General features: G+C 45.6%; 1 protein-coding gene across 2 annotated transcripts in view; it reads right to left on the bottom strand.

Annotated features, from left to right (window-relative positions):
- The window catches only part of XPO6 (exportin 6), a 94,208-nt gene extending 70,327 nt beyond the window's left edge, over positions 1–23,881 (bottom strand). Inside the window, exon 1 of one of the 2 annotated variants that reach the window (XM_090023235.1) lies at positions 23,128–23,881. In XM_090023235.1, the coding sequence (XP_089879361.1) occupies positions 23,128–23,130 (3 nt within the window). In that variant the 5' untranslated portion in view covers positions 23,131–23,881. The remainder of the gene's footprint in view (positions 1–23,127) is intronic. The other variant, XM_090023234.1, reaches the window with a different exon arrangement.
- Between the last annotated feature and the right edge of the window lie 221 nt (positions 23,882–24,102).

Raw genomic sequence — 24,102 nt, 5'->3', positions numbered from 1 at the left:
AGTGCCACATCCCCAGAAGGGTAAACGCCAGGCTCCCAGGGTCCAATCCTGGCATGTGGGATGGTGTTCAGCCCAAGTCCAACCATGGTGAATAGGGCTTGATCTGGCCCGTAGACTGGCCCTATACCATTCATCTGACCCACAGGGCCAAAAGCTTGAGCACTCCTGACCTACTCTAGTTCAGTCTTTAGAGACAGAAAAGAACCTCCTCTGTTTACTCCAAAAGGTAAATTGTCAGTCAGCAAACAATAAAAAGTTACTTTGTAGCCCATCAGCTTCACTCAAAAGATGCGCAGAAGCATTCTTCATGCTTCTTAGATTCTCCAAGTTAATTCCAAAGGGAGTGTATTAACAGTAAGATTCCCACAGCTAGATCGCTATGTCAGAGAAACAGATGTACATACATGATTAGCATTATGTAAAAGGTTACTCCAGACTATTGAGGTCTTTGAGAAGAAATGAACATAGCAAGACCACAAAATATTTCCAAAATACACCCTGGACTGACAGTTATGCACACTTACTGATGTCAACCAGCATTATCTTCTAGTTATCTGATTAATAAGTAATATTTTTTCCCTTTTAGAGCCCTTCTCAGACATTGTGGTAAAGTGGAGATAGAGAAGGAGTACAGCTGGTGTCAGCAGAACAAGAAAGTATTAACATTAGTACGTTTCTAAAGTGCCCATCACCATGACACATTAAATGACAGGCTTTTAGTGCCTCTCCGTCTCAGAAAGGACCTCACAAAGAGACAAGAAGAATGATAAGAGTAAATCCTGGGAAATGTCAAAGCTTAACCAACAACCCCTTGCTCTGTCCAGAGACGAGCAGCAGTCTCTTTCAGGAACAATTCTGCCCACCACTCTGATTCTTGACCTATACATGGTATAGAAAGCTGATGATTGTTCTGGTCATTTCACATGGAATTTGGAGCATTGCCCAAAGGAGACTGACTGCTTAAACTAGTATTTTCTTGACCTTAACAACAGACCTCTAACTATGAGACGCCATCATTATTATGACATTCCTTACAAATATTTAAGACTGGGCTCTGCTTGGCAAGACTATACATATACTGAACACGGGATGGAAGTGTGCCCTGTCCTGGGAGTAGCATGAAAAATTTCTAATCAGTAAAAGTGTAAAGTACTCCCATTATCTTCACTAACTCAAAAGGTACAAAAGCTCTACAAGAAGGACCTTGTAAGGAGGTGTTTATCCTGAGATCCAGCTGCAGGTAGTCAGCAGCTAACAGTCTGCCTGACTGGAAGGCCGACAGCAGCTGTAACTGATGATGAAATTGAGGCCACGCCACAAAGAGGCTTAAAAGCAGAGCAGAGTAGAAACAGAGGAGTGGTGGTGTGGTACTTGGGGAGAAGTACTGAGCCCAGGTTATTCCTCCCAGAGTCTGAGAAAAGACCACGGGTTTTGGGTTCTGTTTGTTCATGTGTTTGCTGTTCACTTACTTGCTTGTTCTGTTGCTTTTCTTTTATTGTGGGAACAAAGTTGCCATGTCAAAATAACCAGCCTGTAAACCTGACCAAGGAGCTGACTCGCTTCAGTAAGGAGGCTGGACAAGTGACCACTTACAGACTTCAAATTGAAAGGCTGGTGAGAACTTTCAGGAAAGACTCTTTGCTCTCTCCTGCCAACACAACTCCAGAAAAAGGGGGTCAAAATTCAAACCAATTGTGTTTCCGATGCAAAGAGATCTTTCTACATTGATAAATATGCAACTGTGCAACCCAGTGAAGCTGACATGCTACAACTGAGAGTAGTTTCACTGACTGACACTTCCCAGACACTGTGACCAGAGTGAGTCAACACATTATAAGATCATAAAAGTTCTATACAAGGAGGGCTGGATTAACGCACAGGCAAACTAGGCACATGCCTAGGGCCCTAAGTGAAGAAGAGGCCCAGATGTAATTATTTTACATATAATTGAGTGAAAAAAGTAATATAAATATACAGTATTAAGTAGGGGCCCACAAGTTTGTTTGCCTAGGGCCCACTCAGGGGTTAATCTGGTCATGTATACAAGGCAGTCTGATTCAGCACTAAACTTTTTATCAAAGACACTATTCCTCTTACCCAAAACACCTGCACTTGCTCCACAAAGGGAAGCTGACCAGTTAAATGAGGCTAATAGATGCAAAAGTATGCAGGAACTGGAGTACTGCTGGTAATGGACAGTGGTGTGTTCCACCAGGACATCCAGCCCTATCATCTATAAGAATGTTCTCATCCATCAGGATCCCTGACCCCTGGCAAGGATCACATCTAGCCCACCACAAGATAGTCCTGATTTCTTTTGGGAGGGGTTAGTAAAATCGGACTCCAGATTCGAGCAACAACTCAACTATAATCCATTTGTTTAATTACTGATCTTAGACATTTTTATGTGGGACTTTTCAAAATAAAAAGTTTGCAGACACTTACTCTTAGTGATCTGCTAATCAAAAACCTTCAACCCTCATACAGGTGACTGGAAAATAACCGTTTCAGTTATGATAGCACAGCTCCCTTGATCACTTAGAAATACAAAAGGTGCTTGGCAGCAACCTAGAAGTGCATTCTAAGATACTGGCTTGCCATAAAAATGTCTGCAAGAGAACAGGATACATCCAAATAAATCAAGTCTGTAGGCTGATTTCAGACTTCTCATTCTTTGAACTGTATACTTTAAAGAAACAGCACTAAGTAATTGTTTAAACAATTTCTGAGATCAAAAGAAGATTAAGTTTTCAATACTGCTGTTATCTTAGGTTTTGGGGTGTTTTTAAATAAATTATTATTTACTGTACCTTATAATGAGCAAGTTCCTTGTATTTTCTTACTAGCAAAAGCAAAATTCCATGTTGCCCTATAATACAGTTTTAATAATAAAATAAACGACTATAGGCTAAAACAAAAGCTACTTAGCATGGACTAACTCACCTGATTCTGGATTAGGAATCAGTTAAAATGTTTATAGTAAGATACATTTTTGGGCAAGGGGACTTTTAAAGAAAGAAACCAAACCACACCCCTTTCCCAGATGCTTCCTTTTCTATTTCCCCAAGCAGAGAATATACAACAGGTCAGAAAAAAATTCAGATAGGGCATACTTCATGTCTTTCTGGGAAGTCTCATTTTAAAAGTTGTGGATTTTTTGTTGTTGTTACTGCTGCTGCTTTGTGCAACATCACCTTTTTTACTTCCATATTCTAAAAAGCTTACCTAAATCAAAATATTAGAACTGTCAAATTTTCCCTATAAAACAGCAATTCCTATACGACTAATTGAATAATTTAAATTTTGCTCTTAAGATTAAATGTTTCTAAAAGGAAGAAAGATCTTTAAAAGCTTTTCTCTACTGATTTTCCATGCAAACACAAGCTGTTAACCTTTTAATGTTTGCTATTAACAGCTCAGTACAGAATATTGATCATAACAAGAACTATGCTCTAAATATGGTGCCTACAAGCTGATGCCAAAACATTTAAGAGGGAGCTAGCTTCTCCTGATGCTTTAAGTTATACATTTGCAGACATGCACATCCCCTATTAAGACAAAATACAGATAAATCCACTAAAAGCTAAAGGCTTTTATGAAATGTTGTCTGCAGCTGCAGTCACCAACTGTGACCTCATCTGTACCTCAGAGAGCACAAGAACAGTTTCCTCTGACATTTAAGAATAGCTTCTATATCCCACAAGTTGTACACATGCTAAATATAAGGCAACCATCTAGTGGGGAGTAGTATAATACCAATGAAGGGACTTTTAAGCCTCTGTCATGGGCCAGAAGCCCACTGTGGTATGTCCCCTCTTCAGTTTCTGCAGACAAACAGAAACAGCCTGTCCGTCTGCTCTTCTGCTACGTATGCATTCAAGTATATAAAATAGATTTTCTATAAAACAGTTTGGTAAACCACTACCCTCTCCCCTCTTCAAAATCCCTTCAACAGCTACTTCTGCAATGCCAGCAGACAAGAAAAGTTGCCAATAAGAATGGCCAATATTTTAAAAGTTACTCAGAACTATCAAACAATATATTCCAAGCTTGTGTGTCACAGACCCAGTAAACACGCTTGCTAGGCTGTTGTGCCTGGACCTCATCCAATGGGCCTCTGAGCACTGGGTGTATTAAGCATCCCAAGTCACAGCAGGATCCAATATGCTTTCCTTGACTTCTCAAGTAAGAGTTCACTATGAAGTCCAGTATGCCACTTCCTGCACATGGCTTCTCTGAATACCGAAGTCTCTCCCTCTCCAGTGTAGGGAGTTTCCTCCTCTTCTTGCTAGTCCTACAGGTAAAAAAGGACCTCTGCTACAAGGAAACTTTTATCCTCTCCTGCCCAAGCTCTTTTCCACTGCAGGCCGCTCTAAGTTTTTTAAACCCTGGGTCTAAGGAGCTGGTCTCTGCTTTCTGTGGAAATGTATTCCTTCAAATGCTAGCTATGTCCCTCAAAATCCTTTGCAAAGCAGCTAGAGAAACTTGCTTTATCTAGGATGCTGTTACTCCTTTTGTTCTCTAGAAACAAAACCTATTCAGGTGCTGCAAGTCTTAAAAAAACTTCTTGGGTAGAAGATAGGGTAGACTTCTTAGGTAGATATACTAGTTCCACTCTCACAACCTAGTGGCCAAAAAAAGACGACCAGCTCAGATCTCTCCGGGCTTTAGGGAGTAATTACTACCAGATTAACAGCCCCATTTGTTTCTCTTTATCAAATCTTAAGGGTCTTTTAAACCTTGCAGATCATTATTTAGAACATGCAGCTGAAGGAAAAATTACAATGTATGAATTTATTCAAATATTATGAAAATTAATTATTTACAACAGTTTAATACTAAGAATCTGTAGCAAATCTTCAAAAGGACTCTTCAGAACCAGAAGGCAACACAAAGATATGAACTAAAGACATTATTAAAATGAGCAAATAATAATTTCAAGCAAGTCTTTTGAAAAAAAAAAAAAACTTTCCTCAGGTGACTTTCAACAGTGTCAGGATTTGTTATCAATCCATCTAAACTCTTACAAGAGAGTTTTGTTTTTAGATGCACAATATATAGAGGTTGATGGTAGTAATTTTAAGAGCAACTTGTGAAGCAGTTGTGGCACAGCATTCACCCATGCACCATTTGATGATTTAAGGTAGGGCTGTGAAACTAAAAATGCAAGATGCTACAGCACCTAATTAGCACTCCCCTAGAGCAGTGGTCTCCAACTTTTTTTTATGGTGAAGATCACTTTTTGTAAGCAAAGGGTACCCCAGGATCTACTGCCTCCGCCACCCCTCCACCCTGTCTCCCTCCTGCATTCCAGACAAGGCACCCGGGGTCTGATCCCACTCACCCAGCCCGGCCCAGGCAGCAGGGGACGTGGCTCAGCCCAGCCATATGCATCCTGCCACTCCCAATCGTGGAGAGTGACAGACTGACTGACTGATAGAGGCTCCACAAATCGACCAGTTGATCAAGATCGACTGGTTGGTGACCACTGCCTTAGAGAAATAAAGGCAGGCCAACCTGCATTTGTAAAGGACACAGGCCAGTATTAGAACCATCTAAGTCACTACCTTTTAGTCCTTTTAATTAACCTCCCCCCCAAATGCTGCAAAGTTATTATGCAACCCCACATAAACACCATCATCCTTGCTGATGCCAGTGTTGCCAGCATTGAGTTGGTGATCCTCGAACATCAACTTTACTGGACTAGACACTGTATGTGGATGCTCAACTGCTGACTCCCAAAACAAGTGGTCTGCTCCTCGCTTAGTAATGGCATAAGATATCATGGCAGCCACAGGAATGCAACAAGGACACATTGAAGGCATACTTCAAGTAAATGGATGCCAACATGTAGAATTGGGAGAAACTGGCTGCCAACCAACTCCACTGCTAACCTCAAGCAAGCAGTAGCCTGTTAAAAGGTAAAGCATCTTTCCTTTGAAGCAGAGAAGAGAGAGAAGGAAGAAAAAGGAAAGCAGTTCCAACCCGCAGCCTACTCTCCCCTACAAAAAGAACTGCAACTTCTGCAGATGGATCTGTGGCTCTAGGATTGCATTCCTAAGTCACCTTAAGGCCCATTAAGAGCTGTGGCAGAGATCATCCTTGAATCGAGGGATTCCTGCTGGCACATCTGGCACTAAAGGATCTCCTTATCTGCAGTGCTCAAGGTAAAATCTGTATCTGCAACTGTGCACACACCAAGAAGCAAATAATCCCTATATTATACATATTGATATACTACTGGCAAATCAAGGGAGTTCAAGCTTCACACTCAATCTCCTTATTGCACGTAAAACACGTAGTTTGTGGTTTAATGAAATGAAACTGGATGCCGTTTCATTCTGCATTCAGAAACAGATCATTTTCTTGGTGCCATTTCAAGAGTTTTTGCCTGAATGCAAAAAAAAAAAAAAAAAAAAAAAAAAATCAAGTGATCTGCTTCATTCCCATGTTAAAGCCATGGATTTATAAGACGTGAATTTATAAGACCTCAGTGAATTGTTAACTGCCTTATCTACTGCCCTGCTAATAAGCCAAAACTCACTGTAGGTCTCAAAGTAACAGAGATCATAAATGTATCAAGTGAGGACCAGAAGCAGGTAATGAAGCAACTAGAGCTACTTTCTCATCCTTCCCTGCCCTGTGATACAACAGATGGTTAGGCCTGTAGGCTACTGAGCAGTTAAACAAGAGAAGGGCCAGCAGTTGCTCAGAGTGCTCCCAGATCACATCAGAACTGCACTTAAAACTGCAGGCAAAACAGTAAGAGGCTGTATTTCCTACCTTCTGCCTATAAATGGCTCTTCAGTTTAAAGATTCCCAGAGTGCAGCTCAGGGAGCATATTTCCTATACAATATTAAATATACTTTTCTTAGCAGTCACCCAAGGGCTAAGAATGACTCCTGGTTAGACACTACTGGAGTGGAATGTGCAAAGGAAACAACTTACATGCAAGAAATCAGGTTGTCACTTATGAGAAAAAAAGTCATCCAACCCGTAAGTACTCTGATACACATCGGCAAGGATGGTAAGTTTTTAGAATACTTAAGTAATCAAATTTTTCAAATGTTCCCATAAAGGCAGAATTTGAAAGGCTAATTAAACTTAAGGATGTATTTTAATAAACAAGAATTGGACCATGAACACTGGAGCCATCTCAGCTGATAAGCAGCAAATACAACCAACCCAGACAGCTTGCAGGTAGTGTATGTTCCACCTTCACCTGAACCTAGTGGATACAACCCACATCTATTCTCTTCCAGAAGACAGTCAAATGAAATGACAAATGAAGATGGCTACAACATGAGCTGAATAAGCTTTTTCCACAGCATCTTGCAAACACTAAGCAGTTCCTCACTTAAGTGAATGTTATACCAGCCATTCTCAAACTGATTTGTAGGCTGCTGGCAATCCGGGGGTGCTGGCTGTCAAATGATATCGACTTGAATCCAGCTGCCAACCTGAATTAAAAATCCAGGGAAGTAAATGTGATAGCTATCACCAGGTTTTATGCAATCACAAATGTGAAAGAAAGAAAACCAAACAATGTATTTAGATGCTTTCTACAGTCAAAGAACATGAGAAACTGCATCATAACATTTTATAGACAGGTAGTTATGTCCAAGGTTAGAACTGTGGTCTTAACTCAATCACAAGAAACTTCCTTTGAGCAACTGTCCTTTGAGAAAAGGCTCTTTGTCTTGTAAAACCACGTCAATACAGAAGCCAAAGCATAAAATTGTTTGCCTTTTATCTAGATAAGCACATCTAAAACTTGCACAAATAAGATCATGGGAACAGGTGCATAGCCTGGTGCCCCATTTCTTGCTGCCAGTTCCACTGGCATTCTGGGTGAATAAAGGAATGTTATCAGGGAAGAAAAACATGTTTAAAAGAAAGCGGTGGAAATTGTTCAAACACTTCAACAGAAGTGTTAGGATTTTGAAGCCTGAGCTCACAATATAAATGCAATTTTGTAGAAGCCGTATTCACCTGGTACAGAAGACATGAAGAATGTTTCGTGGCAGTATGCAACATGAATTAAGAAAGGAATTAGTGGTTAAACTCTTCCATCTTTTTACTAGGAGTGAGATTTTTGTGGAGAGATTTTGACTTACCTTTCAAAACAAAACAGTGCTCCTCTTGCTCCCTAGGACAAAGGCATGGTATTTGAAAGTACTTTGGAGATGACTCCCTAATGCAGTGCTCTGTTGTAGCTGCATCCCTCAGTCATAATCTGGAGGTGGCAGAAGAGCTCTAAAACTGTCATATTTACCTACCTCTGCCAAACTGTACAATCTGCCTTAGTGTATTTAAGAAGCTCATGCTCTTGAAAAATCTTTTACTGATTACAGTTCTGCAAACACACAAAACAGAGCTACAGATGAAAGCAAATCATCCAAATTGTATAAACAGTCCTCAAAGTAACATGCAAACAAGCATCTATTTTGCATTAGATTGTAATCCTAATCTAGGGAGCCCTAAAAATACACTTATTTGCTAATCATAACACTCACCATTAATTTAAATAAGAAACTGAATGGAAGAAAACTGACTGTGCAGCATATTTCCCTCCAGAGAACTGCTATTGTAAGCATAATCTAGTATCTTAACTGTCTGCCAGAGACTGCCAATGCTGGAGCTGCAATTGCATTGGGGAAATCCCAGTGTCAGGTTTTCTAGGTAGTTCTCTGGCATCCACTCCTGTTAACAATCACATCTGTCTTGAGCAGAAGTTCTTCCCACACTGTCCTAGTAAAACACTAATCAGCACAGGAACGTTTACACTGAAAGAGCTTTAGGGTAAAAACTGCAAGCTCTGTATCTTGTAGAGCAGGGGTTGTCAACCAGGAGTATGTGTACCCCTAGGGGTACTTAAAAAGTTCTTCAGAGGTATACCCAGGCGGTTGATGGAGGGACAGGGTGCATTCACCTCTTACCTGGGGGAGGGGAGCGCTGGGCACCGCCAGGCCCACATGACACATTGCAGCGCCTCCCCACGCTCTAACCCCCCACCCCAGCTTGCTTTCCTGTTTGGCAGCTGGGTCGCTGCCCTCAGCCAATAGCCGCTGGCGGCAGCTTCTGCCGCTTGCAAGCTCTCTCCCTGTTTGGCCCACTCTCCCAGCACCACCGCTACGCGTACCCTGGGAGGGCATGTGGGGTGCGTGCCCTCAGATCTGTTTGCGGGGAGGGCTGGGGCTGTGCCAGGCTCTTCCCCACAGGGGGCTGGGCCGGCCTGTGGCGGTGCTGGGAGAGGGACTGTGGGGGCCAGGGCAAATTCAACAGTGGTTGCAGCCCACCCGTAGCCCTCTCCCAGCACTGCCGCCATCACCCTCCCCAAGCACAGCCCCACCAAACCCCACCACTAGGAAGAGCCCAGCATTGCCCCAACCTCAACCCACCCTGTGCACAGATCCAGGGGCACATACTCGCCATGCCCTCTCAGGGTGCGAGCAGCTCAGTCCCAGGCTCTGCCCAGCTGCATAGAACCTACCCCTGTCCCACTCCCCGCCTTACCGCGGGAGCGGGGCTGTGGGGTGGGGTGGGGGGGCTGCAGCCACTCCAGAATTCACTGTTGCTCCCCCATCCCCCTGCCCAGCACTGCTGCCACCCACCCTGAGTGCAGCCCGGCCCAGCCCCTGCTGGGAAGAGCCCAGTGCCAGCTTGGCAGCAGCCTGCCCTCCCCACACAGATCCAGGGGCACATGCCCCTATGCCAGGGGCGGGCAATTATTTTGGGTTTTGGCAAGCCATTGAGGGCCGCATGCTAGGCAGCCAGGGGCAGATAAATAGTAATTTTCTAAATTTTTTAAGGGTCCCATGGGCCAGATAGAATGGCCTGGTGGGTTGCATATGGCCCCTGTGCCGCATTTTGCCCACCCCTGCTCTATGCCCTCCCAGGGTTGGGTGCATCAGCAGGAGCCCCTCCCCTGCAGCTCAGTCCTGTGCCCTGGCCTGGCTGGGTAACCCCTGCCCCAGCCCTACTGCCTCCCTCACCACTGGGGCAGCCCAGTCCACCCTACCCTGCATAGAACCGCCCCCATGCCCTCCTGGGGTGCATGCAGCAGTGGGAGCCACCACCCCCACCCCAGACGAACCACTCACAGCTCTGTCCCGCACCTGCTGTGCAGTATCTGACCCAGCCCCACTCTCCCCCACACCAGGGGAGACTCAATCTGCCCCCCACCCTTGAAAACAATATAATGGGGAACAGGATCTGAAACTCTGAGTCCAAAGGGGTATTAAAGGTTGAAAACCCCTGTTGTAGAGCAAATGCACTGACTGAACGTAATTTTTTTCTACAGTGGCTAGTTCAGGAAAAGCGAGGGAAAAAAAAATGGTGTTGGAAACAAAGCATCAGAGGACTGTTTTGTTTAACTCCTGACCCAAATACAACAACTAGATGTGGGTGCCAGAGGGTTATTCCCAAACCCAAAGACAGCCTCAAACTTACATGAAGAATTCTACCAAGGAAAATGAATAACCTTTCCTCTTTTTCAAAAATTTACGGAACAGCAAACTATGAATAAAATACCTCATCTACAGAGGATGGGGAGTGGGGAAAAAAAGCTATCATTTGAATGCACCTTGAAGTGTCAAGGCATCACACATTTCAGGATGCAAGTAAGCCTCTTTGTTCCTCCCATCTTGCAGCTACAAATGGGACCCCATATGTGTATACTACAGTGAACAGCAGACGGTTGACCTCTTGCAGGAACTGAAGGAATGAAAGGAGCCAACATAACTAGACCAGGGTCATCCCGACCTGGTCCTTTCCAAACCATGCAACAATCATAACCAGTGCCTTTGGGTAAAGCTGAATAAAGAAAAGAAAAGAAACTTCCACTATGGAGGAAGCTACTCTAAAGGTCTGGAAAGGCTAATCTAAAGTCCCTTCTCAGAGCCCAATACTTAAAGTCCATTTCCTCTGAATTTTGTCTTGAATTGCCTTCAGTCTACAAGTAACAAGACATAAAACAATGAATACAAGCTTCCTCTGTTTTACAGTTTAAACTATTATTTTGAGAAAGACTTAAAAACAAGTACTACTTAAAGACAAAAACATTGAAAGCTTTTTCCTTTAAAAAGGCAGAAGTCACCTATAATATTGAATACAGTTCCCTGGCAAAAATAAAAATATAAAACAGAAACACACATAGGCAGGTCCTTTCCATTACAAAGAACACAAAAGAAGTTGGTCTTCAACTGAAAGCCACGAAAGCCAATATCCTTAAAAAAGAAATAGCTGATTAACTTACCAAAAAATGAATGCCTGCAGCCTTTGTGGCTATATCTGCCCAGTCATAAAACAGAGGCAGAAACAAACGGAAGACAACTAACTGGATGCCATGGAAAGCTGCTGGAAACGGAGGCCAAAATAAAAGTCTACTATGACCCCAGGAAAGAGTCGCGGATGTGTGGTGAATCTGTTCAGACTGGTTATAAATGAGACTTGGTTCAGGGAAGAGAAGAAAAAAAGAAAAAAAAAAATCTTCCTCACTGTCTCTTACGGATGGGTAACAGGATTCAAACCTGCATATTTAATAAAGCAATAAAAGGAAGAAAAACACTGCTACTTTCTCAGCACCTGAAAGAGAAAATAGTTGGAAATAAATCTGCCATACAAGTAGGCTCCAGTTTCATAAGATATGTAACATGTTTATCTAACCAAGGGGAGAGTATCTGCATCCCTGCATTTATTTTCACAGGGCAGAGCCTCCTGTCAGAAGGAACTGCTCACATTGACTACAAGGTTCCAGAAAAACATAAAAGAATGCTCAGTAGATCAAGTTAGTTCTTCGATGATATCACCTGTAGGACAGTTTCTTTTCCCCACCCCCCTCGTTAGTCCAACTGCCAACTCCAAACATATCAGTAGTTGGACTGATCAACTTGAATGTTTAATAAAAACATATAAAGCAAAAAATCCTTAGCACAAGACCTGCAATTGACATTTCAGTTTGTTCAGCAGATGAGGTCAGTGGATGACATAATAAACAGTTGAACTAATGTTGCTAAAGTAGAACAATGCTGAATTAACACCCAAAATATATTAGAGACCATGGGCATATTTACACATACTCTGGGGTGGGATGGGAGGCATTTTAATTAGAGCAGCTCTCAAGAGCCACTCTAATTAAAATGCCGGCAGCACTCTCATGTATTATTTGATAAGCTTTAGTTAAAGAGCCCCTGCCACCATTTTGAAACATGGGGATGCTGAATACACAAGACCCTGCAACATGCTGGAGCGTTCTGATTAGAGTCTGATTAATTGAATCTGCTCCAACGTGTCCTACTCAGGACATGTTGGAACGTGTACAGGTGCCCCAAGAGGGCCAGGAATCAAGTTTAGGTTAATTTGCAGGGATCAGTGCTGATATTACAAGGTATCTATTGGCTGAGCAAGGACAGAGACTTTAAGAAATTTAATTTGATATTACTCTTAGGTAAAAATTGAAGTTTCTTTCAATATAAGGAATGTTTTGTTTTAATTATGTAATAAGTGTACCTTTCTTTCTCCCTAATATGCCAAGCTTAAATAAGTTTTCATGAATTAACATGAAAAATTAAGACTTGAAGGATTTTGTTTATAAAGCATATTGGCTTTGATCATTAAGCACCTTATTATGTACTCTCAGTTTAGAGTATTTTCCCCCAAATTTTTGCCCATGTCACCTTCTCTGTGTACCAAACCTTAACTTCCATGCGAACTGAAATTGATTCTATCTACAGTAGTTTGATGCCTCTCAAAGTTTTCCAGCTACATAAACCAAGTTCTCTATCAGCTAAGGACCCCGATCTTGAAAAGTCCTTACCCACTTTCAACACTGTTCACTAATTTACTGGCACACAGGCAACTTAAATGGCAACTTAATTGCACTAAAATGGCTTTTTGGAGCAGATGAAAACAAATAACAAGTTTAATTTGGGTTCTTAGAGACATGGAGTATATGTTTATATAAATTCTGCAAAACAGTGCCACAGGCATACGTGGTGAAGAAATGGCCACCTATTTTGGAAACCTGGGCTTTATCAGAGATGCTAATTTCTCAGTAGTTACGGCTGAAACTTATTTTCTACTGTAAGATCAATTTTGATCCTCTTTTTCCTTAAATGTTGCCAAAATTTACTTGTAAGCCAGTAAATTTATGCGCCTTATCCTATTACGGGGTTGAATTTTGACAAAGCCTGTTTTATAGCAAACAGCCAGGCTAGCCAGCTCTACTAACATCATAGAATGATGCATTCTGGGACACAACTACAAGTAAACCTTATTGCAGCACTGAATTGGCATTATAAGAGTTCTACAAATTCCACTTGCCTATAGAAAACTTTACAACCATTAAACCTCAATCTTCACTTCCTAATCTGTTAGAACAAGGATGATATTCCATGGAGGGAGAAAAAGTTAAATGACTTGTTAGAAGAAAAAAGGAAGCCAAATTTTGGACTGCACCAGAACTGTAAACTTCTTAGGTCTTTACTTGCACAACCTACTAGGCCGCAGTTTCAGAAAGATTTTACAAAAGATCTTTTTTGTCAAAGTGTCTTAAACCATCTAAAGTTAAGGAAATAATGTAAGAAAGTCAAACCCTTTTGCTTATGTAAGAGTTGTATGCTACCTCAACAGTGAAACAATCTGTTTCCTCGGCAGTTGTCAAGAGAGACAGACTTAAGCCAGTCAATTTCTTCACAGGAAGCTTTTCACTTAAATGCTATCATTTCCCTTTTTTATCATTGCAAAAATAGTTTGACTGATTCTAAGTTCCCACTACTAAAAGAACTGATCCGGTTTTAAAAAGCTTAGGAAAAAAAGATCCATAACGCCACATGCAAATACTATTCTAATTCCATTTTTGCAAGCTCTGGTATATTTGCCTACATAAAACAGGCATGAACAGGCTTTTTTTGTTAATCTGCACAGAGTTGCTACTTGCATTGTATACCTTCCTTAACTGGATGGGGCCTAGTTACTGTAAAGTGCTGCAGTAGGCAGCCTTTTAGGGCCATGGACCAGACTGACCCAGTTTGGGTCAATGGTGGATGGATGGTTACTAGGACCCTGGCACTGCCAGCAATCTTCCCTGCAGTGGGAAGGAAAAGTGCCACTAGCTGAGACTCCCCTCTGGCAAATGCCACAGAAGTCTCATGTGTACTAGCTGGACCAAATGGCTCTGCAGGCCATAGGTTGTTGACCCCTTGTTTAGAACCCAGTTCTCTCCTCAGAGGAAGGTGCACCACCTGTCCCTCTAAAGCAGGGGTGGGCAATTATTTTGGGCAGAGGGCCGCTTACTGAGTTTTGGCAAGCCATTGAGGGCCACATGACAGGCAGGCAGGGGCAGATAAATATTAATTTTCTTAATTTTGGGGGGCTCCCGCAGGCCAGATAGAATGGCCTGGCAGGCCAACTAGGTCTCCACCAATGAATTTGTGAACAGTCTGCTTCCCACCCTCTTTGACTGAAGAGGCCGGTCTTTCAAGGAAGAGGTGATGCAAGAAAAAATTAACCTTCCTAAGGGAAACCCCCTTCCCCGTATTGTTCTCAAAACATTTATTTCAATTATACTGCTTCTTGGACAGAAGACAGTGTGGGTACCAACAGATGTGCAGCTCCCTGCTGTAATTCAGGGTGCTTTACAGGAAGTGCCACGAGTTACAGCAATCCCCTATACCCAAAGCACATTCACTGTTGGGTCTAGGGGGTTGAGGGACCCTGCTCCAGTTTGGAGCGGCTGCGTGTCTGCAGTCACTCTCCCCTCCCAGCTCCAGTGCTGTCTTCAGAATGAGAAGGGGGAGAAGAGAAGGGAGGGAGCTCAGGCTGGGGTTTGTCCAGCCAATGTGTAGTGTGTCCTGCCCCACCTTCCAGTGCAGGCTGGGAAAACCCCAGCGCTAGCTCCCTCCTCTCCCATCCCAAAGACAGCCCCAGGGTCAGGGCTTAGCTGTATCAGCCCAGCCCTGCTCTGCTCCCAGCAGGGACTGGCAGAATGTAATGAAGGTGTTCCACTTTGGAGGGCCTTTATCTGAAACTTCATTTAATGTTGTGCAATCAGGCACTTTTAAAGCATTCTGCACGTACACTTCTACCAGGGCATGGCTGTAGAGTTCAGGGAGGCGATTATGCAATAAAAATGTAACTTCTGTCAGCGCCCTGTTATACCTAGTGTTTCGCATTTTCAGTTTTTATTTTTACAAAGTTCCGGGAATTTTTCAGGGTTTATCTTCCAAACAAAAACCGGGTTGAAACTGGCATAAAAGGAAGAAAAGAAAGAAAATTGGTTTAAATCAGAGAAAATAATAAAGGGGGGGGGGGAGGGGGCGCGGCAGCTGAGCATGCATACGCCCCCCCGGGCAGAGAAGTCTGCAGGGAGGGGAACCCACCATCCCGCAGCTTGGCCCCAGCTGCCTCCCTGCACTAGCCCTGACCCCAGCCCACACCACCTGAGGGCCCTAGAGGCAGCGGTATGGGGGGCATGTGAAAAATGGATGTAAGTTAGTAAAGCCCGAATAACTTCAATTTAAAAAAAAAAAAAAAAAATCAGGTAATTTAGTGGTGAAATTCAGTAAAAAAAAAAATGAAAATACGGAACACTAGTTATACCATAAAGTTGCTTTCAGCTCTGCACTTGTACACAAACAGATAGAGGTCCAAGAAGGGGACTTAAGTACTTTCTGGGATAGTAACTAGCCCAGACCATTTAGCCAATCAAGTAGAATATACTGAAACACAGTGAAGTGCTACAGTGATAGATATATAAATCCTACAAAAACATTTGCATATTTACTAAGAGAAGTATACTTAGAGCTTGTGCCAAATCTAATCTTCTGTGGGAGCTAAAGCTATATTATCCAGGGTCAAAAATTATCTAATTCTGGTTTTAGTCTCAGTTCAGCTGGCTGTTGTGTAATGTTGAATACAAGTCACTTTTGATGTAGCTGATCTTTAACTGTTGTTTTAGTGACAAATTAATTCTGCTAGCACAGGAGTAAGCAAAAACATGGCCCAAGGGTTGGATTTGGCCCGCCAAGCCATTCTATCCAGTCCGTGGGGCCCCTAAATATTTATTTTCTCAATTTTTTTTTATCTACCTAGGTTGCCTGTCAAAGACGACAAGAGCCAGGGGCAGTAGCACCCAAGGGAAGCCACGGCAGGAACCTGAACAGCAAGGCCTGCCCGGACCAACACCCCAGCCAGAAGCGCATTCCCAGCAGGGGCTTTTGGCCAGGGACCACGAGGCTGTCTATGCCTGCTTACAGTGGAGCAGGAAATTCAGGTAAGTAGGTGATTACCCTGGTCCTTGGGGCTGAGTCCTGCGCTCTGGCCATGCAGCCAGGAGCCACGTGGTACAGAGCGGCTGGAGGGCAGGCAGGAAAGCGGCAGTGGGGGTAGGGGAGGTGGAAGCAAGCAGTGTGGGAGTGCAGGGCCTATGCTGGAGTCCCAGGGCCAGTGCTGGCAGGAGTGCAGGCTGGCAGGGGTGTGTGGAGCCAAGCTGGGCTGCACCAGCAGGGAGAGGGGGTAGCAGGTCCAGTTCCATAGAGCCCCTGCCAGCTGGGACCCCGCACTCCTGCTGCCCCACCCTTGGCCCCACTGGCACTGGCTCCAGGACACTGATGCAAACCCTGTGTGCCTGTCCAGCTATCACTGACTCCTGTGCTCCCGCTCGCTCCCAGTCTCCACCCCCCCGGTACAGGTGTGGACCAGCGTGCACAGCCCCGATGCCATACTCGCCCGTCTAGGCTGAGCAGTAATGGCAGGGAACAAACCGATGTTCAGCATGGGCAAAAAGCGCTCCCCTTCCTCCCCGCTGTGGCCAGTGCTTCCTGATGCAGCCTCCTGGAGCCCATGTGGGGCTTTCCTGCATCTCCATTGCCTCTGGGCTGCCCTGCAATGCAGCAGTGGCAGTACAGAGCAGGCACAGGCAACCCCATGTGGGCTCTGAGCACCTGAACCAGTGAGTGTGGCAGTGGGAGGGGGAGAGAGGATCTATAGAATTGGACCAGCTACCTCCTCTCCCTGCTGGTGCAGCCCAGCCTGGCTCCATACACCCCTGCCAGCTTGCGCTCCTGCTGGCACTGGCCCTAGGACTCCAGTGTGGGCTCTGGACTCCCACACGCTGCTCGCTTCCACCTCCCCTACCCCCACTGCTGCTTTCCTGCCTGCCCTCGTTTGTCCCGTGCTGCCACTGCTGAGCCTGGGCCCCGCGTTGGTACTGGGCTCACCCACCTGGGCTGAGCAGGAGCAGCTGGGTGGAAACTGCTGCTCAGTCTGGGGGGAAGTGGCCCCTCTCCCTTACTGTCGCTGGGCAGGTTTTGCTGCAGCCCCCGGGAGCCCGCACCAGGCTAGCCTGCAGTGTGGCTCCTTCACTGCTGCTTGTGAGCTGTCCAGTGCAGATGCTGTGGCACTGGCAGATGTAGAAGTGGTAGAAGGGCAGTGGTGGCAAACAGGGGGAAAGGGGCAGCAAGCAGGAACACAGGGCCTGCACTGGTGCCCTGGAACCAGGAACAGCAAGAATGTGGAGCCTGGGCTTGTAGGCACACTTGGTGGGGGCTCTGCCTGCTGTGGGGGGTGGGCTGTGGGCAAATCCTCCCCTCTCCATAAAAGCCACAAGCCTCCCCAGCTGGCTCTCCGCACACTCACAGCCCCCTACAAAATCCACACACCCACATCCCTATCCACCTCCCACAAATCCTACACAGACACCCACACCCCAAATACCTATACCAACACTCCCACAATATACAAGAGTCATTTTAAGGTACTATACTATCACCTCTATGTACACAGCACAAAGACATGTAAATCAGGACAACATTTTTTTTTAAATGAAATTAATGAATGTTGTAGTACGTTTGATTTTTAGAATATAATTTGGTGTTTTTCTGGTTCCAAGATGGCAAACCCCCTTGCTGAAAGGAGTACTTATGGGTGGCAAATCTCAGAGGTTGGGGACGGGACTTCTGGTCCCAAGATGGCAACCAGGGGCAGGGCACCTGTCAAGGTACAGGGCTTAATGACTTGCCAAACTCAGTAAGTGGACCTCCACCCAAAATATTTGCCAGCCCCTGTGCCAGCATAACTGGAAAGACTATCACAATCAACTGGCAGCATCAAAGAGTTGTGTGTGAATGGCAGAGGATCTGAAACATTTTCAACATTCAAGAACTGAACCTATATAGGTTGAACCAAACAGATATAAAGCTTCTGCCCAAGATCAGTGAAGGATACTGAAGTATCATTAACATGTTACACTATATTTTGAGGCCTGTGCTAGAAGAAGAATGCTTGATACTGCCATCTAAACATGTAGGAAGAAAGAGAGCTTCCCTGTGCTTAAGAGATTTTTCTAGACCCTGGCAAATTAACTTATTTTATATGGTGAATGGTATCTATCTCTGAAAGACATCAAAATTCTATCAATTTTCATCATGCCCCTTCAGATACAGGGAGGAGAACATGGGATATGGATACAGGATAAGACTTATTTACTAGTTGTATGATTTATATTAGCTATTTATCATGTGACAAATTCACAAAAAGAAACGCATGCTTATGACTGAAAGAGCTGACCTTGTTTTTCCTTAGAACTAGCTCTATTGAAAGCTCGAACATCGCTTGCAGCTCAAAACAGGACAGTGTGGCTATTTCCTGCCTTTAGTTAACTATGAAACAGCAGAATAATTTTAAAATTGATACTATTAATTATTAGAGACAAAAACAAAATTGAGGTAGGTTGCATCCAAGTCTGTTTCATGAGATTGGATAAGACATTTCTGAACAGACTGCATAAGAGCATGGTTTCCCTTAGTATCCTTCAGAGGCAACAACACAAAGAAACTTGCACTAAAACCTAGTATTATTCTTCCCAATTTTTAAAAAAAAACTTGTGTTCCCAAACCTGATCTAGAATGACCACTGCTGGCCCGGTTGCTTAACCTCTTTGGTTTCAAACCCAGTTAAGTAATGCTTGCTCTCACAAGTCGAATCATACGATTTGTATTTCTATCATACTGTAGAGATCCTCTTGCCCATGCTCCTCCCAAGTACATCTTCTGAAGGAGGGAGATGACACACAAGTAATTGAAGGGTCACCACAGAAGCCATTAAGATTTTTCTTGTAATCAGGAGTTTTATTCAAGTTATTCAAAGAAAGAAATGAGTCTATTGTTATAAATAGGATTTACCATTGTATGATGTGCCTTGACTCTTACAGCCAGTATTCTGGCTACTAACAAAAGCAAACATTTGAGGCTTCAGAAGGAGGAAGACAAAAGTTGTACTACATCTGTACTACATATAACACCTATGTGGAAGGGGAAATTCCTGGCATCTGGGGTGATCAATTTATATCCAGGAGCACAAAGCCCAAGTATTTCTCTCGACTGTTTGCTAATATTCATAAGTCAAACAACTTTTCAAATATAGCTATACGTCTTTGGCTTTCTGAAACAGTGATTCTATCAGGTTAAGGACCCACAGTAGGAAATGTCACTTTTTGTTCTAGATTAATTTAGCTACTAATTTAATGGAGAATATCTTTGCGCCCATGCATCTGCTCATATATAACCCCCCCCCCCCAAATAAAACACCTTGTTTTTGGAAGGGAGACTGTAAAGAAAAAGTTTTTTCCAGTTATGACCAATCGTGCAACAGAATAAGTCCTCCTGGAAACACAGATGCTGGATCCAGATATACAGGCACGTTGTGGCACCACAAACCTCTTTCCAGTGCCATAAACTGCATGTGTTGCATGTTAAACTGTTTTCACGTGCATGACATAGCATGACATCCTGTGGCACCCTTGAAAGGAGATCAAGACACCCCAGAGCGATGCATCACCCTGGTTGAGAAATACTGTCTGTCACGGGGTGGGGGCCGTGAGCTCGCTAGCGCCCCCTTGCCATGCCAATTAGGGTGATCTGGCACCCCCTACTCGCCCGCCACATCTTTGATGTTGAGGTTCAGAATGGGAGGCTGCCTACTTACACCTATGACACCTTGCTGGTATCACCTCCGTTCCAAAGTGGGGTACTCTCACCCCAGCCTTATGGGCCAATGCGTGCCTCCAAACCTCCCCTTTAGCACGCCTAAGCCTCGCAGTTGTTTGTGGACGATATCCGGTCCTTGTGTCCCTATGCCCTGTCTGGTGCCTCTGGGCCTGTCTCCCCACCAGCGCCCCTAGCCTGGCGCCCCTGGGCTTGCCTCGCCCAGGTACTCTTTCCATGCCTCGCCTCCTCAGGGCCTTTCGCCCACCTCTGGGCTTTCTCGCCCCTCTCCGGGTCTCTGCCGCGCCTCTAGCGCCTGCCGCCCCTCTCCGGGTCTTCGCCCGCTCTGGGGCCTATACCGCGCCCCTCGCGCTTCGCCCACTCTGGGGCCTATACCGCGCCCCTCGCGCTTCGCCCACTCTGGGGCCTATACCGCGCCCCTCGCGCTTCGCCCACTCTGGGGCCTATACCGCGCCCCTCGCGCTTCGCCCACTCTGGGGCCTATACCGCGCCCCTCGCGCTTCGCCCACTCTGGGGCCTATACCGCGCCCCTCGCGCCGCGCGTTTCCCGTGCTTGGGGCTCAGGTGGCCGTAGCTGTGCCTGGCCCCTTGACCCTTTCTTGGGTCGTTTGCCCCACTGGGCAAACTGCCGCCCTCGTGGGCTGGGGTCCAAACCCTGTACACCGCGCCTCTCCGGCGCAAACAGCAGTGCCCCGCTGGAACCGCTCAGTGTGCCACTACTAGGCATGCGGGGCCCCCCAAATTATTGGGGAGCTCCCGTGAGGCCTCCTCACACCCCTACAGCCTCACCCGGTCCTCCGGTGTAACTGTAACACAAGCCAAGCCCAAACAGCTGTAACAAAACCAACAAAGAGCCTACCCGCTTGTAATGCAAACTCCGAGTCCCCTCTAGGGCTCCCAACCCTACCTCTCTTCAGGGTTCACTCCTCCCTCGCATCATTGCGGCCGGTCAGCAAGCTACGGCTGCGACCACCAACTCTGGCCGCTCAGCTCAGCCACAGAACTCCTGCTCCTGCCAGAAGGGAACTGCTAGCTAGGCTTTGTCCTCTCTGTTTATAAGGGCCCAGCCCTGCCCCCTCCTGGCCACATGACCTGCCTGGTTGCCCTAGCAACCCCCATCTGTGTTTCCAGGGCGCTTCAGCAGCCCTATTTCTCCTGCTAGTAGCAGGCACCCTGGTGCCCTGCTACACTGTCCAAGGCATATGAAAGTGCTACCCCTATAATTTTGTTATTGTCATACAGCTAACCCTGTGTTTGGCTGAGGTTCAGGTCATGCGTGGAGTTTAGCTGAGTGAAGTTAAACTCAATCAAAGTTGAAATTGTGGTGTCTGGCGGGAAAAAACTCAGATGCGTGCAGCCCTGGAATTGCGTGGTTGGCTGAAAATGCACCCTCACAACTAGCCTAATCAATATGCAGTTTAGAAGGGCTCCTGGTTTCCTCACTTATGCTAAGCTCTAACCAAACTATGTAAGGTACTACTATCTATTTATTGCCAACTAGAAGACTACATTCCACCCTGGTTGTGGATGAGTAGAAAGGATACATATTAGCAAGGCCACTTCCCAACTCATCTACAGAATTCAATCCACATGGGCATGGAGCAAATCAGCCCCCATAAATTACAGAATACAATACTATGATGATTCAACAAACCCTGTTACACTAACAACCTCCTTTCTGTCCTGAGCTGATCTAAGCTGGCTACCTGAAATTTTTCCTTGCCATGTATTTAAAAAATCCACACGTAACTTTTCCTCAAGGACAGGAAGGAAGAAGGAATCATCAGCCTGACAAAGGGTATTTATACCCAAAAGCTTGCCAAGGAGAATTTATCCAGCTATTTAAGTTGGTCTAATAAAAGTTATCAGATTTACCTAAAGAACCTTGTCTGCCTAGGTCATTAGACCAACACGGCTACAACCTATACCCCATGAGCTGATAGTCATGCTATTTAATGTACTCTTGGAATACATTCCAATATCACAATGACAGATGTCATGTTAAAACTTGAATACATTATTTTTCCCAGCAAGCCCTGCAAATCTATTGAGGACTGAGAATCCATCTGGATTATCATCTTTTTGTCCATTGTCACCAGGGACAAAGGTTCTATAGACCACATTAAATCACCTCTTTGCAGCAGTATTGAATTATATATATGTAACAACAACAACAACAAATCTCAAAGACTAGAGAGACTAATTGAAGACTAGTTAATGTCATGATGTTCAGAAAGAACAGGATCCAATCATTCTTCAGGAGCTCTATTGACACTCTAGAGCTAACTGGTACAAAGAATGGGGAAAATTCACTGTTGTCACTAGAGGAAGTGCATGATTCTGCATACACACAAGAAAATATGCTGAGTAAGAAGAATCCATTTTTACGGAATTGCTTTTGAAAGTAAAAGCTACGCTTTAAATTTTGTAAACAACTGGAGGCAAACTTTGTAGGCCGTCATCCTACAACAAGATCTTCATGGATGGACTCCTAGAACCAGCCTCTGGGAGGTCATGTTAATTCACCAACATGGATGTCACTGCACATTCTAGCCAAATATTCTGTGCTTAGGAAGTGATTTTTATTTGGGAATCAGTATATTCCAATTCTTTGGTGGGTGAACTTGAGAAACTAGTATTATTTTTTATCTAAGGGCACAATCACTCAAGAAGCATCATTCCACAGACATGGACTGACATGTATTAGCACCAGCTGATCGGTAACAAGAGGGGCATTCCTGTATAAAGCAGTCACTGCTTTAACACTCTTTGTTACAGGTTACCACTTTGGTTGCATTAGATTTCCATTACAAACCCCTACGTTATCAAAAGCATTTTTTTTTAAACACACAACTTTGTATATCTAGAACATCCTTAATGAAAGTGTGTTATATTAATACTCACCCTTTGCAAAACGAGCAATCTACTAGCAAATCATCAGTTATATCCCAGGCAGACAAATGTACATCCCCACAGAAAGACACATACCATCCTCCACATGGCCCATATCGACTACCACATGCAGCAAACTGTGCAGCACCACCAAACCCACCCACAACTCACAAGGTGAGAAACAGTCACACCCTCCCCTGGTGCCTACAGGCCAGTGTGGCTGTTGCTTACCATGGTGGCTTAGGAGGGGTCTCCGCTGATTTCCTTCCTGGGTCTGGCGTCTCACCCAGCTCACATCATGGGCGGAGGCAGCTTTACTGGGACTTCCCCACCCATCCAGCTAGAAAACCTGCCATCGGTCCCCTCTATGAACAACTGTCCTGCCTCCTCCCAGGCCCAGCCTCAAGGACCCCATCGGCTCTGCCTCAGCTTTGACAAGTCTTAACAGTGCACCACCTGCAAAGGCTGCAAGAGGGGAAGGCCAGAGATGGTGCCCAGACCCTGGGAGGAATGGGGACGAGCTGGGGGGGTAGGGGGGACAAAAGAGCAGGCCAGAGACGCCACCCTCTCCAGGGGACAGGGGTGGGGAAGCGTTGGGAGCCCGAGTCGTGGGGGAGCCTGGTGTCCGAGCCCTCTATTGTGTGTGGGGGGGCGGGGGAAACTCTTGTGCGCCCCTGGGGCTGGGGCTGCAATGCGGTGCGAGAAAGGGAGGCCCGAAAGAGCACTGCATATACCTGGGGAGAGGCCTACACTGCGCGGCGGGGCTCAGCGCCCCTCGCTGGCGGCCCGCGCTTCCCCCTCAGCGCCCTGCCCTGCCCTGCCCTACGAGCGGTTGCCCTCGCCTCGCCCCACGCCGTCAACGCCGGCCCCACGGACGCATCCTTCCCCGCCGCTTCCTCTCGGGCTCCGCGCGATGGGGGAGGGGAGCGACACCACCCCTCCCCTCCAACCGCCCCTCCCGCCGGAAGCAACCTCTGCCGGCCCCGCCCACGACAGGGCGGTGCCGGAGCCGCGAGGAGGCGGGCCAATCCAAGAAGCCGAGAGGCGGCCACCTGCCACATAACGCAACGCGTATGCAAATGACGCTTCGGGCCACGGCCGCGAGCTTGGGAAAAAGGGGGGAGAGGGGAGGGCGCTGCTCTGGAGTGCGCAGGCGCGGAGTGCGCGGGGGCGGAGTCTGACCAGTCTGGCCCCGCCCCTCTGCCC

Source organism: Crocodylus siamensis, chromosome 12, assembly GCF_052110815.1.
Source record: "Crocodylus siamensis isolate JL-2025a chromosome 12, ASM5211081v1, whole genome shotgun sequence".
NCBI classification, from domain to species: Eukaryota; Metazoa; Chordata; order Crocodylia; family Crocodylidae; genus Crocodylus; species Crocodylus siamensis.
The sequence above is the reverse complement of the archived record's forward strand: the minus strand, read 5'-3'. Positions and strand labels throughout refer to the sequence as shown.